The 17,691-nt window shown below is 44.4% G+C and overlaps 1 protein-coding gene across 1 annotated transcript in view; it reads right to left on the bottom strand.

Moving 5' to 3' along the window:
- Positions 1-17,691, bottom strand: part of UVSSA (UV stimulated scaffold protein A) — a 133,507-nt gene that overhangs the window by 35,396 nt on the left and 80,420 nt on the right. Inside the window, 2 exon segments of the mRNA XM_040335263.1 lie at positions 529-712; positions 15,924-16,049. Coding sequence (XP_040191197.1) covers positions 529-712; positions 15,924-16,049 — 310 coding nt within the window.

The raw sequence follows: 17,691 nt of genomic DNA, 5'->3' as shown, positions 1-17,691 counted from the left end.
CAATAACTTTACACTTATTGATTTTTTTTTAGCAGACATGTAGCAGAAAACATTGTGGCCAAAAGTTACGAAGAAATTCTATTTTATTTTTTCATATTGCAAAATAAAACAAATTAAAAAAAACAGTGGTGATCAAATACCACAAAAATAAAGCTCTATTTGTGTGAAAAATTATATAAATTTAGTTTGTGTACAGTGTTGCATGATCGCACGATTACAAGTTAAAGTAGCGCAGTGCCGTATGGCAAAAAATGTCCTGATCAGGAAGGGGGTAAAATCTTCCGGAGCTGAAGTGGTTAAAACAAGTGAATGTTTACCAATGCTAGCAGCATAATTATTAAAAAAAAGTTAATGTTGAGAGAAGATTCTGAATTGTGTACATGATGTGTATTAGAAGGTACAGTAGTATGGTAGGACCTCTGTTTGGGTCATATAATGAAGACCCTGAGGTCCTTATTAATCCATTAATAAGGCACGGCTAGTGGAGCCACCCAAGAAAAACAATACTCGTTTGCAACATAAACCCACCTTAATTCTGTCTTGCCTCTCACACAGTGACCCATTAGGTAATGGCACTCGACACTTGTGTTTCACGGGTTCAAACTTTCCAGGGAATGAAATGTATCTGGTTTTCAGCATGGCTTCCAACTCTTTATTTTCTGTTTCCTCGTCCATCTCACTGGCTGCCCAGAATCTGTGCTGGGAGGTGACCCTGGGAAAAAAATAACACATAACCAAAAATAATGTCAGGACCCGTATACAGCCTTATTTCATTTACCATGTCATAGCTAGACTGGTCTGAACCATAAAAAAAAAATGCCCACAAAACAGAGGCAACCAGCTGGTAATTAAGGTTTTCCACCAAATTTTTAACTTTAACAGTTATCTTTAATCAATTTCCTGCTTCAGCAACTCAGTATTCTATCACCCATCACAACCAACAAGTCTGAGAGTGCATGCTTCTGGCTAGGGGTGTATGTATTACGTTTTCACTGCCCTAACCTAAAGCTTAGCTAAGAACGAATGTCGGCCAGAAAGCAATTAAACAACACTGCGGTCAATACTCCTCGTGCACAGGAAACCTCATTGTGCAAGAGATAAGATATTCCACACGAACACATAACAGTTAAGCTGCTGGTTGGCGAATGGTCTTCAACCTGTCAGCAGACATAACAGAGATAAACCTCTAGCCACAGAGACTGTACTGAACTTTACACTGCTGCCTAGATGGTGCCTATTTAACAGAAAACTAATGTTTATTTTCCACCAATTACACAGGTTATTAGTGTGAATTTTGCCCAAAGTAATTTTTTGTGGTATAAAATATCTGTGCTTCTAGCTCCATACTGGGATTGTTGAATATCATGCAAAGATTTCCATATGCTCCTTCTAGTGGTCATATAGTGTGAAATCTCACTGCCTTCCCTGATCAAATGGAACCCAACCTGGCCTAGGAGTGACAGTATTGAGGAGTCAGCACCGTCTAGGCCAGCAAGTGCATGTGATAGTATTCATATGTATTCCTGTGCCCCTTTGGAGCCCTTTTGGCTCCTTTGCCTAGGCTATACACATGTCCTCAACTTCCTCCAAGTCAAATTAGGCCCTGTCATGGTCGAATGCCTAAGCCAATATGGCCCACTTGTATTTGAATGGCACAGGCTAGGGCCAACTGGAGGAAGGGATTAATCTTGACTGGAAGATATCTTGTGGCCCTGTGTACAGCTCAAATCTAGCATCCATTTAAATATGATTGAAAGCAAAATGTTTCTTAATATAGGAGTCTTCAACACAACCCCTCATGTAACCAAAGGGGCCACATATAATATACATTATATTTAATGCTACAGAAGACTGTCCTAGACGTAACATTTACTAGAGGAGACTGTACTACAGGAGTGGTTGCAGATTGGAATCATGCTGTAGGAACAGTTAGAGACTATGGACATGTTACATGAGACTGCTAGAGATCCTTTACAAATCAATGTTTCTACTACAAATTAATGGGGCCCAAGATCTTTAGTACAAACACCAAAAAAACACGTGTGGTCCTTGGGCTGCAGGTTGGGGATCGAGGTATTACACCATTTTAGGCTTGGTCAGGTTCAGTGTAAACTTATATTATTGTAGGTTTGTTTGTTTGATTAAAGACTAACAAAATGCATGGATTTTATTTCTAATTGGCTAAATATGAAAAACAATATGATATTTGCAACCTGCAACCAGAAGGCTGAAAACTCTAGGCCAGACATGTCCAAAGTCCGGCCCGCAGGCCAATGGTGGCCTGTGTTTGGGTTTTGAACGGTTTTGAACTGGACATGTACATCTTTTGTGGCCCCCAACGATCTCCCAGCGCCGGGGCCACAAAGGATATACATGCTGGCTGCCTTGGAGGGGACAGGGAGGAGGCGGGACGAGTACAAGTGCCGTACACACAAAGGAGTATTTCCTGTTTACACAGCAGCCTCTGTAATAGGAAGTCCTGTCTCCAGCGCTGCCATTGGACGACTGTTCTGTCCATTAAAGGAGGCGGGACTTTCAATTACAGAGGCCACAAAGAAAATAGGAGTTTCTCTTGCATTGTTTTATCTTTTGGTGCTCATCCCGCCCCTCCCTGTCCCCTCCAAGGCGGCAGATAGATGGGCATCAATCAGGCTGCACTGTTGGCAATGGTGGGTGCTGCACTCCTGGCCATGGTGGGTGCTGCACTCCTGGCCATGGTGGGTGCTGCACTCCTGGCCATGGTGGGTGCTGCACTCCTGGCCATGGTGGGTGCTGCACTCCTGGCCATGGTGGGTGCTGCACTCCTGGCCATGGTGGGTGCTGAACTCCTGGCCATGGTGGGTGCTGCATTCCTGGCAATGGGGGTGCTGGATTCCTGGCAATGGGGATGCTGCACTGATGGAAATGTGGTTGCTGCATTAATGGCACTTGTGAGGGCACTGACCCTTATTTTGCTTCAAAGTTCTTTATTCAACATTTTTGTTTTTTTCCTGAAAATTCCCTCTTAAAATTGAAAGGTGCGCGTTATACACCAATAAATACAATGGCCCGGATTCTCGTACGAGTTACGCCGGCGTATCTCCAGATACGCTGTCGTAACTCTGAGTCTGAGCTGTCATATCTATGCGCCTGATTTTTAGAATCAGTTACGCATAGATTTGTATTCGATCCGACCGGCGTAAGTCTCTTACGCCGCCAGATCTTAACTGCATATTTACGCTGACTGATAGGGGCGTGTACGCTGATTTACGCCTAGAAATATGTAAATATGCTAGATACGCAAATTCACGAACGTACGCCCGGCCGACGCAGTACAGATACGCCGTTTATGTTAGGCTTTTCCCGGCATAAAGTTACCCCTGCTATAAGAGGCGTACATGAGGCGTACCAATGTTAAGTATGGGCGTCGTTCCGGCGTCAAATTTTGAAAAATTTCCGACGTTTGCGTAAGTCGTTCGCGAATAGGGTTCGGCGTCGAAAGCATTGCTTCTTGCGGGTTAATTTGGAGCATGCCGCACTGGGATACTTTCATGGACGGCGCATGCGCCATTCGTAAAAAGCGTCATTTACGTGGGGTCACATAAAATGTACATAACACACGCCCACATCTACCACATTTGAATTAGGCGGGCTTACGCCGGCCTATTTACGCTGCGCCGCCGCAACTTTGGTTTGAGAATACGGCACTTGCCTGTCAAAGTTGCGGAGGCGTAACGTAAATAGGATACGTTACCCCCGCACAAAGATACGCGGTTCTACGTGAATCCGGGCCACTATATCCAAATAACACGCCTGAGCTAATTTCTTTACTCACACACAGCCACAAAGGCAAGATAATTCTTGTTGGGCAGTGTATTAGTGCTCGGACGAACACACTTAGAACACATTTTAATGGTTCAAAGAATGTCAGGCAAAATGGTCGGCCCTCACGCATGTTCACTTCATCAAATCTGGCCCACTTTGAAAAAAGTTTGGACACCCTCTAGGCCATCTTTCTTCAGGCTGCTGTGTCCTAAAAATCCTAGATCGTGAGCAGAGCTAAAAAAACAGGAGAGATCAGAATGCACAGATCTGAAAGTCTTACAAAAGGTACATTGGTCTACCCTTCTGGATTAGATGATTGGTTGGTTACCAACAAAGGTTGATGCAATGTTGAGCGCTCATATTTGAAATCAGGACGATTCCATATTTTAATGCATGCTATTCTGTCTAAAAGAAAGCCCAGCATTAGCTCTGCACTTACTGACTGCTTCTGCCAACTTGAGATCCAGATGACACTAGAGATGTGCATGATGGGAAAATTGGTTTTGATTCAGTTTCATTCCTTATGTAAATCATTTTGTTTCGTCATAATCATTAAGTAAGAATGATTTGTTTTCTGAACGTTTTCATTATTTTGGGATAGTATATATTGGTTGTTCCGAATCTATTAGTATTTTTGGAAATTCTTTTGTTACTTCGGAAGATTGGCTAGATTTGTTTTAGCGTGTTAATTTGCTATTTCTGGAGATTACGTATGCACCATGAGTCATCCCTGCTAGTCCAACCCACAAAGAGAAATGTGCTGATTGGACAATATCGACTGGAGTCGTGTGCATGCGAAAGTAAGGAATGGAATTAAATTAATTTCGGATTCAGTTGTTATGTGATGGTATAGCGAGATATGATTTGGAGATTCTGATGGATCCACCTTCATGCAACCCAAACACAATAAGTAGGAATCACATTATTATTTCACTTTTAAACGTTCCTGTATTTATTGCAACATGTTTACATTTCTTATATAGTTATTTACCATAATGAAAAATGTTAATGCAAAAAGAATCAACTAATTATCCAAGAGTACTGTGCCGCTCTAATCCAAATTAAATAAATTAATCAGAATTAATACGTATTTATTCGTTATGTTAAGTAGAATTCATTTCCCCATTCCCAACTGACTTAGATTGTTGGGCCGCCGACATACAAATTAAACAAAACTAATGGTCTCTCAAGTTCAACCACAATACAAAAAGAATCTTAAGAATCTGATTAGAATATTCACGCTATGCTCAATAGAATAATAACAAATGTATCTGAATCGATTTGGATCAATTGTTATGCCATTACATTATTTTGGATGCTTCGAACTTTAAAAAAAGGTCCAAAATATCGTATCATGTCATGAATTTTTGTTTTCATTCTAATTTATTTTGGATTAGTTGAAATTTGTAACTCTTGTGATTCAGAGATTTGGCTAGATTCCGAATCACGGAAATTTCATTCAAATTTTGATTTGTAATGAAACTAAATCGCACTCTAGATGACACTGACACTACAGGGGAGAGGAAGGAGGTAGAGCTGCAAGATTCTGGCCAAAATGAAAATCATGATTTTTTGTTTAGAATAAAGATCAGGATTCTTGTGGCGTAAAATCATCTTTCACATTATACAACAAAAAAAATCTCTCTCTCTCTCTCTCTCTCTCTCTCATCTCCTGCACTCTATGCGTGTATATGCTCTCTCTCTCTCGTCTATGCACTCTCTCTCTCTCATCTCCTGCACTCTATGCGTGTATATGCTCTCTCTCTCGTCTATGCACACTCTCTCTCTCTCTCTCTCTACAGACACTCAGAACTGCAAGTTTGTAAACTCCCTATTGGAAGAGCCTGAGCCAATCATCAGGCAGCAGCAATGGACTGTGGGAGAGGAGATAAAAAGCCAGAGGAACTAGGTCAGAGCCTCTTTTTGCCGGCACCCCATCAGGAGAGCATCTCCTGCGTGTGTGGAATTGCCTACCAAGGGACACACAGCCTGCAACTCCAGCCCAGAGGAACAGATTGTTCATGCAGCTCCAGCCCAGAGGAACAGACTGTCCATGCAGCTCCAGCCCAGAGGAACAGATTGTTCATGCAGCTCCAGCCCAGAGGAACAGACTGTCCATGCAGCTCCAGCCCAGAGGAACAGACTGTCCATGCAGCTCCAGCCCAGAGGAACAGACTGTCCATGCAGCTCCAGCCCAGAGGAACAGACTGTCCATGCTAAAGAAGGACACCCAGCAACAGCTCAAGGACTGAATGCCACTACGACACACCTGCATCCAAGATTGATCGATCGCTCAGGGAAGGACCGCTGACTGTGTACAGGATTTGGTGAGGGGCCTTTGCCCAGGAACCTTTATTGCTTTTCATAGAATACCACATCCAAATATTGTCCACAAAGCTCCTAAATTGCCAGTGAAGATAATAAAACGCAAAGCTTTGCTTCCAGGACATTGCCGCGGTTGCTCTTAAAGGGGACACACCATGGGTATTGAGGTTATTTCACTGGGTGTGTACTAGGGGTATCGTAGGCCGGCCTGGGGTTCCCCTTTAGCCACAGCATCCCACACACACCACAAGTTGTTGGGGAGTCTGTTTAATCTGTACATATTGAGCCAGATTCACATAGGAGAGCGGCGGCATAACGTATCGTAGATACGTTACACCGCCGCAATTTTTCATCGCAAGTGCCTGATTCACCAAGCACTTGCGATGAAAAACCTACGCCGGCGGCCTCCAGCGCAAGGCGGGCCAATTTAAATGGGCGTGTGCCATTTAAATTAGGCGCGCTCCCGTGCCGGACCTACCGCGCATGCTCCGTTTCCGAACTCCCATTGTGCATTGCGCGCCGTGACGTCATATTTTCGAACAGCGACGCGCGTATCGTAATTCCGTATTTCCCGGACGGCTTACACAAACGACGTTGATTTTAAATTTCGACGCGGGAACGACGGCAATACACTTGCTGACTAAAGTTAGGGCAGCTAAAACGACGACTAACTTTGCGACGGGAAACTAGACTAGCGGCGACGTAGCGAACGCGAAAATCCGGCGTGAATCGCCGTAACTCCTAATTTGCATACCCGACACTGGTTTACGACGCGAACTCCCCCCAGCGGCGGCCGCGGTATTGCATCCTAAGATCCGACAGTGTAAAACAATTACACCTGTCGGATCTTCTGGCTATCTATGCGTAACCGATTCTATGAATCAGTCGCATAGATAGAAACAGAGATACGACGGCGTATCAGCAGATACGCCGTCGTATCTCCACTGTGAATCTGGCCCATTGTTACTTATTGCTTTAATTGGTTGCATAGTGTTCCTGATTGTTTCTTTAAACGGTTTCAGCCAAGTCCTGGGTACTTATACAGGTGTTGGCTGACAAATGTTAACCTGAACTTTGCTTTTCTTTAAGTAAACTACAAACAGAACTGTGTTGTGTATTCCTGTGAAGTTATTCCATTAATAAAATTGCTAGGTGTGCCAGAGGGGCTGGGACAGTTCTTGGGGTTGAAAGGCAGAGTAACGGACTGAACAAACAAAAGCAGCTCCTTTGGGGGTTTGCTACATATATACAGTGAGGAAAATAAGTATTTGAACACCCTGCTATTTTGCAAGTTCTCCCACTTGGAAATCATGGAGGGGTCTGAAATTGTTATCGTAGGTGCATGTCCACTGTGAGAGACATAATCAAAAAAAATAATTCAGAAATCACAATGTATGATTTTTTAACTATTTATTTGTATGATACAGCTGCAAATAAGTATTTGAACACCTGAGAAAATCAATGTTAATATTTGGTACAGTAGCCTTTGTTTGCAATTACAGAGGTCAAACGTTTCTTGTAGTTTTTCACCAGGTTTGCACACACTGGAGGAGGGATTTTGGCCCACTCCTCCACACAGATCTTCTCTAGATCAGTCAGGTTTCTGGGCTGTCGCTGAGAAACACGGAGTTTGAGCTCCCTCCAAAGATTCTCTATTGGGTTTAGGTCTGGAGACTGGCTAGGCCATGCCAGAACCTTGATATGCTTCTTACAGAGCCACTCCTTGGTTATCCTGGCTGTGTGCTTCGGGTCATTGTCATGTTGGAAGACCCAGCCTCGACGCATCTTCAAAGCTCTAACTGAGGGAAGGAGGTTGTTGCCCAAAATCTCGCAATACATGGCCCCGGTCATCCTCTCCTTAATACAGTGCAGTCGCCCTGTCCCATGTGCAGAAAAACACCCCCAAAGCATGATGCTACCACCCCCATGCTTCACAGTAGGGATGGTGTTCTTGGGATGGTACTCATCATTCTTCTTCCTCCAAACACGGTTAGTGGAATTATGACCAAAAAGTTCTATTTTGGTCTCATCTGACCACATGACTTTCTCCCATGACTCCTCTGGATCATCCAAATGGTCATTGGCAAACTTAAGACGGGCCTTGACATGTGCTGGTTAAAGCAGGGGAACCTTCCGTGCCATGCATGATTTCAAACCATGACGTCTTAGTGTATTACCAACAGTAACCTTGGAAACGGTGGTCCCAGCTCTTTTCAGGTCATTGACCAGCTCCTCCCGTGTAGTCCTGGGCTGATTTCTCACCTTTCTTAGGATCATTGAGACCCCACGAGGTGAGATTTTGCATGGAGCCCCAGTCCGAGGGAGATTGACAGTCATGTTTAGCTTCTTCCATTTTCTAATGATTGCTCCAACAGTGGACCTTTTTTCACCAAGCTGCTTGGCAATTTCCCCGTAGCCCTTTCCAGCCTTGTGGAGGTGTACAATTTTGTCTCTAGAGTCTTTGGACAGCTCTTTGGTCTTGGCCATGTTAGTAGTTGGATTCTTACTGATTGTATGGGGTGGACAGGTGTCTTTATGCAGCTAATGACCTCAAACAGGTGCATCTAATTTAGGGTCAGAATTCTAGCTGATAGACAGGTGTTCAAATACTTATTTGCAGCTGTATCATACAAATAAATAGTTTAAAAATCATAAATTGTGATTTTTTGATTTTTTTTTTTTTGATTATGTCTCTCACAGTGGACATGCACCTACGATGACAATTTCAGACCCCTCCATGATTTCCAAGTGGGAGAACTTGCAAAATAGCAGGGTGTTCAAATACTTATTTTCCTCACTGTATATAGAAGACACTTGGGAGCCAGAAATCTTGCTGATTGATAGGGGATCAAATACTTTTTCCCCTCACTGTATATTGGTCCAAGCTGGAACTATGCAACTATGTAAAAATGTCCATGCCTGGAATTCATCTTTACCATTTCTAGATGCTCTTTATAATACACAACTCTTTACTTTTTTGGAGTTTAGGTCTACTTTAAGGCTTGGTACACACTGCCGTGACTTACAGTGCTACTTTGCCAGGTGACTTTGGCATGACCTTGAAGCAACTTTAGGGAATGCCTGTGTAATCTTCCTGTAATGTCAAATCACATCAATTAAGATGAGGATCTGATTTGGAGGCGACTTCCATTAAAGTCTATGGGCACGAGACAGATTGAAGTCGCCTTGAAGTAGTACAAGCACCCTTTCTAAAGTCAGAGCGATTTCAGTGGTGCTAATTAGGACAGCTCTCATTAACTAAAATAGGATTTCACAAGTCACGTGACTTGGGGTCTCACAAAATTGGATCCCGAGTCCCAACAGTGTGAACTGAGCCTAAAGCAGGATTGATTGGCACAGATGGGAAATAAATTGGACTGGCTTATTTTAAAAATGTGCACCCTGCCAGCTTCACAAACCGAGACTAAGGGCTAGATTCAGTAAGAGTTACGCTGACCTAACTCGGAATCTGCGCCAACCTAAGTTTAAGTGTATTCTCAAACAGAGATACACTTAAACCTATCTAAGATACGACGGCTTGCGCCATCCTATCTTAGGGTGCAATATTTAGGCTGGCCTCTAGGTGGCGCTTCCATTGCGGTCGGCGTAGAATATGTAAATCACTAGATACGCCTATTCACGAATGTACGCCCGGCCGACGCAGTACAGATATGCCGTTTACGTAACGCATTAGCAGGCCTAAAGTTATTCCATCAAATAGCTGGAATAGTAATGTTAAGTATGGCCGCCGTTCCCTCGTCGAAATTTAAAAATTTTACTTTGTTTGCGCAAGTCGTCCGTGAATAGGGTTTTACGTCATTTACGTCCACGTCGAAATCAATAGGACCGTGCGGCGTACTTAGCCGCAATGCACACTGGGATATGTAGGCGGACGGCCCATGCGCCGTTCGTAAAATACATCAATCACGTCAGGTCAAGCCCCATTAACATAAAACACGCCCCCTCAGCCGAATTTGAATTAGCCGCCCTTACGCCCGCCCGATTTACGCTACGCCGCTGTAACTTAGCAGGCAAGTACTTTGTGAATCATGTACTTGCCTCGCTAACTTACGGCGGCATAGTGTAAACACGATACACTACGCCGCCGCAAAGTTAGGGCAGGCTATGTGAATCTAGCCCTAAAACTACAGTAGAGATTAGAATTAGAGATTTATCAGTGCCGTACAGAAGCTGTACAAAAGCTTGTTTAGACCAATCAGATTTTCCTTTGTTTTTCTTTTTAGAAAAATAAAAGTGATCGTGGAATTCTGATCGGCTGCACTTTGCTGGGAAGGATTTGTGTCCGGCACGGTGACCTTTCCCAGTTCTCGGTTGTTGCGCAGTGAAGAAGGGACAGAGAGAGCGTTCTGTTTGGCTGGAAGTTGTCCGAGACGCAGCACTTTCATTTTACTGCCAGTTAATCCAGTCACAGGTGAAATCAAAGGCATATTTCACAGGCTGTCGTGCACTTGCTGTACTGCTTCACTTTTATGCCTTGCCATAAAAAATAGAGGGCACACCTCTGAACCACATAGCTTATTACTACCAATATGCCAAGCTACCAAAACATAATTTACTTCCTCTCACAGTCGGTGACCAGTTTATGTCTCGGGAAGATCCATGGAAATGATTAAGTAGAAACTCCTATCCCAGTAAGAAAACATTACGTGAAAGGCTACAGAAAAAAAATAGCTACTTATAATCACCTAATTATAATTATAATAAAGCATAAATTCCTTAATTTCAGATGTCTTTCAAACAATCATGGTACAATCGGGGGCCTCTTTCCTTATTTCTGACATCAAGGGTGCTAGAATTCTGCACAGCATACAGCTGCCTACGTCACAATATTGTGACCAGAGGTGGCTCTAGGCCAGGGTTTGACAAATTTGCTTGGAATCTAAGAGCCAGCTAAAAATGTTAGGAGCCAGAAAACGCACCCGTCCCGCCAAGCTCGCGCGCAGAAGCGAACACATACGTGAGTAGCGCCCGCATATGTAAACGGTATTCAAACCACACATGTGAGGTATCGCCGCGATCGTTAGAGCGAGAGCAATAATTCTAGCTCTAGACCTCCTCTGTAACTCAAAACATGCTTCTTGTAGAATTTTTTAAACGTAACCTATGGAGATTTTAAAGGGTAAAAGTTTGTCGGCATTCCACGAGCAGATGCAATTTTGAAGCGTGACATGTTGGGTATCAATTTACTCAGCGTAACCATATCTTTCACAATATAAAAAAAATTGGGATAACTTTACTGTTGTCTCATTTTTTTCCCAAAAAAGTGCGCTTGTAAGACCACTGCGCAAATACCGTGTGACAGAAAGTATTGCAACGATCGCCATTTTATTCTCTAGGGTGTTAGACTAAAAAAATATACATATAGGCCCGGATTCACAAAGCACTTACGCCAACGTATCTCGAGATACGCCGCGTAAGTGCAAATATGCGCCGTCGTATCTATGCGCCGTGCCCACAAACTGAGATACGCCTGAAAATAGGCTTCATCCGACCGACGTAACTTTCTTACGCCGGCGTAGAGTGAGCGCATATTTACGCTGGACGTATTTGGCGCTCCCATTGATTTTCTATTCACATATGCAAATGAGGGAGATATGCCGATTCACAAACGTACGTCCGTCCAACGCAGTGTGCGTAAAGTCATACGTCCGGCGTAAAGTTATGCCCCATAAAGGAGGTGTAAGTCAGCAGCATCCATGCAAATGGCTGCACCAGGGAACACAAGCCGACGTATTTTACGTAGGACGTGAATACGACTAGAAGTAGGTTACATTCACGCCGTAGGTAGTGATCAGGCGTATCTTAGGGAGTAGTTCCGACGTGATTTTGAGCATGCGCTTTGGGAAGCGTCCACGGGATGGCGCATGTGCCGTTCATTATACGTATCTGTCTGAGACTCAGCCCATCATTTGCATGGGGTCGTGCCTCATTTGCATGACTCACGCCCACTTCCGCATACGGCCGGCTTACAAAGCCAGTGCTGTGCAAATTTGGCAGCACTGGCTTTGTGAATCCAGTGCTTGCCTCTCTGCACTACGTCGGCGTAGCGTAAAGGAGATACGCTACGGCGGCATAAATATGCGCCGATGTATGTGAATCCGGGCCAATGTTTGGGGCTTCTAATTAGAGGGAAGGAGATGGCAGTGAAAGCAGTAAAAAACAACACACATTAGAACTGCTGTTTTACTTGTAATGCCAACGGCCACCACCAGATGGCGCCAGGTCACAGAAGGCAGCTTGGGCCTTCACAAGGTTGCAAAGCCGCGGCCTAAATTACTGGCCATCATGGGCAGGCCGCGATCACGTGGAGGTGGGGGCGCACCGTGCTCCCCCACCGCGCGATCGCGGCAGGGGCCTGCGATGGCCGGTAATTGAGGCCGTGGCCTTCTAGGCCGCAAAGGCGCGGCCTCAATTTCTTGTCGCAATTGTGACCTGGCTTCTGGATTTTGTCGAGGCCTGCTCTAGGCTTTCTGAAGCAAAGGGCCTGGTATGGATTGGGGGGGGACGCTGTTTTCTTTATTTCTCTTTGCCGGCAATTCTTTGGTTTACATTCAGCTGTCAGTGGGGAGTCATCGGTTGTTAGGGACGCAGACGCAGCCCACTCCTTAACAACCAGCTATTGTTAAAGACACCAGTGGCTGCCACCTCTGAAAATTTGCATCTGAACCATATGTGGAAATAGCAACTGAACCGCTAAACAGCTGCTTTGGAAATTCGCAGGTAAAACGGTACCCTGTGCCTCAAAACTGGTGTAATGTGTTAGGCAAATTAGGCGGTCCCCTAAGGCCTAGTGCTCAGAGGGGCCTCGCGACTAGGTCTTAAGAGACCGCCTAATTTGCCTAATTAAACAGCTGCCTCTGATTGTGACACGTGTGTGCTGTTCTATGCAGAAGTATGCCATGAGCCTGTGTGATGATGCTGAGCAGAGGGGGTGTGTCTATGACAGCCCAAGCTCACAGGAAGGGGTTAGATGAGGCTGGGCGTCATTCCATCTAAGAATGGAGCCAATAACAAAATGTCAGAAGCTGCAAACTTGATGAGGATCTCCAGATTTGGCTGATCAAAAAGGGAAAAATAAAAGCAGTTGGGCAAGACTTTCTAAGCTGCCCACTTCTAGCCCCCCCGCCAGCAGGGTATGCTGGTGCCCTATAACCAGTTTCTCACCCCCAATCTTTATGAGCACTTTTTTTTTTTAAAGATAGACCATAGTTTCCCTTTAGTGTAGGAGCTTAACAAAGTATTAAATCCAAAAACAAAAATGTAATACATTGAAGCTTACAGTTTGGCTTTTCCCCTGTTTTCACCTGATCTGACCAGTATCACACCTCCTGTATTCGCCATCCCCATAAGTAAGCTTCAGTGGGCGGAGTGAAACGCGCTGGGAAGGGGGCGTGCCCTGGCAGGGGTCTAGGCTGAGACTGCTATTCACAATCACACAGCAGGCTTTGACTTGATGTGCGGCTCCAGGGACACCTATCACTCTCTACCTCCTGTATTAGTGAGACACAACTCTGGATGAAGGAGCACCGGGGCACCTTTGGACAGCAGCATTGTCAGTCTGGGGAGTGGGAGAGTTAGATGGACTAGCAGATTTAAACATACTAACACATTGAAACCAAACTCCACTGTATAAGCAGTTGCAGCAACTGTTTATTTCCGATTGGGATAAAGGTTTTGCATAAATAAAAGCCGATTATTGTAACCATATCTGCCAGTGTTAAATGGTTTGTCTCAATTCTCTAACTGCTACATCTTCAGGATAGCGTGTTCTGTTGAAAAACAACAGAATTATGGGCCAAGTCAACAGGTAAAAATTAAAGATGACATTTAAAAAAACAAATGCAGCCATCACATCTAAGAACTGGTAATGAGCTGACATTTAATAAATGTTTGGATGTGGGTTTAAAGACCAAGGGCCAGATTCACAAAAGGGATACAACGGCGTATCCCTGTTTCTATCTATGCGACTGATTCATAGAATCAGTTACGCATAGATATCCCTAAGATCCAACAGGTGTAATAGTTTTACACTGTCGGATCTTAGGATGCAGTACCGCGGCCGCCGCTGGGGGGAGTTTGCGTCGTAAACCAGCGTCGGGTATGCAAATTAGCAGTTACGACGATCCACAAAACTTTTTCCCGTCGTTACGTCGCCGCAAGTGTTAGTTTGCCGTCGCAAAGATAGGGCACCTTTTACAAAGTGTAAAATTAGTACACCATGTAAAAGTATACCCGTCCTTCCCGCGTCGCTTTTGAATTTAAAAAAAAAACAAAAAAATTCCCGGCGCAAGTCTTTTTTTCACGTCGCGATTCACAAAACGTTGGCGCGTCGTAATTTCGCGCAAAGCACGTCAGGAAATTTGCGTCGGGAGCATGCGCAGTACGTCCGGCGCGGGAGCGCGTTTAATTTAAATGGTACCCGCCCCATTTGAATTGGCCCGCCTTGCGCCGGGCGGATTTAGGATACAACGCCGCAAATTTCCAGGTAAGTGCTTTGTGGATCGGGCACTTAGCCAGAAAATTTGCGGCGGTGTAACCTAAATCGGTTACGTTACGCTGCGCCCAGGCTACGTGAATCTGGCCCCAAGTTCACCTTTAAAAAATAATAAATGTACTTTTTTTGCAGTTAAAAAAAAATATTTAAATGTATTTTTACATTTTTTTGGGAGCCTGTAAAGCATTTCAGCCATGATCAGCAGATCGCAGGTGCATAGTCAGGATCTTGCAGCCTGTCAGTACATGATTTGCCCCAGTACAGGCGGACAGTTACTGAAATGCAGGAAGCTCAATTGACTACGAAAGCGCTCATCGGCACCCTTGCAGTCCATTGAGAACTACAGGCCATCCAGCCACAAAGGCTGATGGTAGTTGTAGTTCATTCATTCACTCTAGAACTATATGAATGAATGAGGTGGCTGTGTGGGCAGAGCTCTGCACAGCCGCGTTGTTTTCAATTGTGACAGTGGGTAAGCCCGTCTGCTGTCACAAGGAGGGGGTGGATCAAAGGGTGAGGTGGTGGATGATCAACATGTTACACCCTAAATGTTGAGAAAGGTAAATGTATCCTATAATACCGCTTTAAAGTGCAATTCCAATGTGGGTACCCCATCTCTACCCCCCTGACATCCCCCCCCCCCCAACCAATTTATTATTTAATATATTTCCCTGTTCTTGAATGTGGCAAAGAACATTGCCAACATAATGATGTGAATACATTTCTCTGCAGCAGTCTCCTGTGAGCCAAGGACGACTTAATCATTCCCAAGGTAGGTGCCCTCAATGTTCTGGGTTTGCAAGAAGTGGATTAAATGATGCTGAGCTGTATCCAACCTGGAAGAGTGACTTGGCCACAAGATGGTGCTTTGAGTTCACAAGGAACAGCCCCAGAGAGGAGGCAAGTAATGCAACCAAAGCTACTTTTTTTTATTATACTAATACTTGGGCAATTTCATTTAAACTTTTTTCCCCAAAACTGGGGTTGGGTTTAAAATCAAAAAAGTGTTTTGTGTAGTACTGGCAGGCTGTACTTTAGCTAGCCATGCTAAGCCCTCCTCATACTCCTCACCGAGACAGAAGAGTATTGTTGGCGGATGACATGACAGCCCCTCTTGTCACATCAGACCATCCTCTGGTCTTTGGAAGCTCTGTGGCCAACACATGACCCCACTTTAACAAACAAGCCAAAGAGAAAATGATCACTAATTGCATTGGGAATGTTTACCTTGTCTAGGCCACAAAGCCCATCTTGTTAAAAAGAAAAACAATTTACTTACTTAAGTATTTTGCCAGCTGTGGGCTGATCCTTCCCCCAGTAGTGAAGATCAATGCCGAATGGAACAACAGGTGCCTTTGAGAGGTCTTCCTCCCTCTTCGTGTTTTTACTGTTGGGCTCCTCAGCACTAAGACAGAGATAGACATGGATTATAAAAGGCAGCGCTTCCCAAACAGTCATCAGTAAAGCGGCACCCATGACCCATCGCAACTTTTGTAGCATCTCACTACCACCAACACCAATTACCACCCAACTGAACTCTCAGTTTAAAACATATAGGGCCAGATTCATGTAGCCAGGCGCAACGTAACTTAAACGATTTAAGTTACACCGCCGCAAATTTCCCAAGTTAGTGCCCGATCCACAAAGCACTTACCTGGAAATTTGCGGCAGTGTATCCTAAATCCGTCCGGCGCAAGGCGGGCCAATTCAAATGGGGCGAGTCCCATTTAAAATAGGCGCACTTCCGCGCCGGACGTACTGCGCATGCTTCCAAGCAAATTTCCCGACGTGCTTTGCGCGAAGTTACGTTGCGCCAAGGTTTTGTGAATCGCGACGGGTAAAAAAGACTTGCGGCGGGAAAAATAAAAAATGTAAAAAAAATTTGAAAGCGACGTGGGAAAGACGGGTATACTTTTACATGGTGTACTAACTTTACACTTTGTAAAAAGGTACCCTATCTTTGCGACGGCAAACTAACACTTGCGGCGACTTAACGAAGGGAAAAAGTTTCGTGGATCGCCGTAAGTGCTAATTTGCATACCCGACGCTGGTTTACGACGAGAACTCCCCCCAGCGGCGGCCACGGTACTGCATCCTAAGATCCGACAGTGTAAAACTATCACACCTGTCGGATCTTAGGGATATCTATGCGTAACTGATTCTATGAATCAGTCGCATAGATAGAAACAGGGATACGACGGCGTATCAGCAGATACGCCGTCGTATCCCTTTTGTGAATCTGGCCCATAGTGTGCATTCTTAAGCCGACCATATGCTGAAAGATTTACAAACGAACGTATGTACATACAAACTCAGTACATTCAATGACTTGACAAATGTCGTTCAAAAGAGTACATCAAAAGCTCATTTGCTTTTAAAGCAGAACCTAACTGTATCTGAGCTGAAAACTCAAGACCAAACTGAAAATGCAATTTAATTCATTTTTAACCACTTGCTTACTGGGCACTTAAACCCCTCTCCTGCCCAGAACAATTTTCAGCTTTCAGCACTCTCACTCTTTCAATGACAATTGCGCGGTCATGCAACACTGTACCCAAAATGACATTTTAATATATTTTTTCCCACAAATAGAGCTTTCTTCTGGTGGTATGCGGTTTTTATTTTTTGTTAAAAAAATGAAAAAAGACCAAATAAAAAAAAAATAATCCAAAAAACGTTTTATATTTTGTTATAAAATTTTGCAAACGGGTAATATTTTTCTTTCATTGATGTACGCTGATGTGGCCACACTGATGGGCACCGATAGGCTGCACTGATGGGTACTGATGGGCTGCACTGATGGGCACAGATAAGGCGGCACAGATAAGGCGGCACTGATGGGCACAGATAATTGGCACTAATAGGTGACAGTGATAGATGGCATTGATAGCTGGCAGTGATAGGCACTGATCAGCACTGGTAGGTGAGTTCAATAGGCAGCACTGCTAGGTGGCACTTATGAGGTAATGATTGGCACCACTGGTGGGCATTGATAGGTGGCACCGTTTTGCACTGGTGGGCACTAATGAGGCAGATGTGCCTCTTCC

This window comes from Rana temporaria, chromosome 1 (genome assembly GCF_905171775.1).
Source record: "Rana temporaria chromosome 1, aRanTem1.1, whole genome shotgun sequence".
Lineage (NCBI taxonomy): Eukaryota > Metazoa > Chordata > Amphibia > Anura > Ranidae > Rana > Rana temporaria.
Note: the sequence above shows the minus strand (reverse complement) of the source record. Positions and strands in the feature narration are given on the sequence as shown.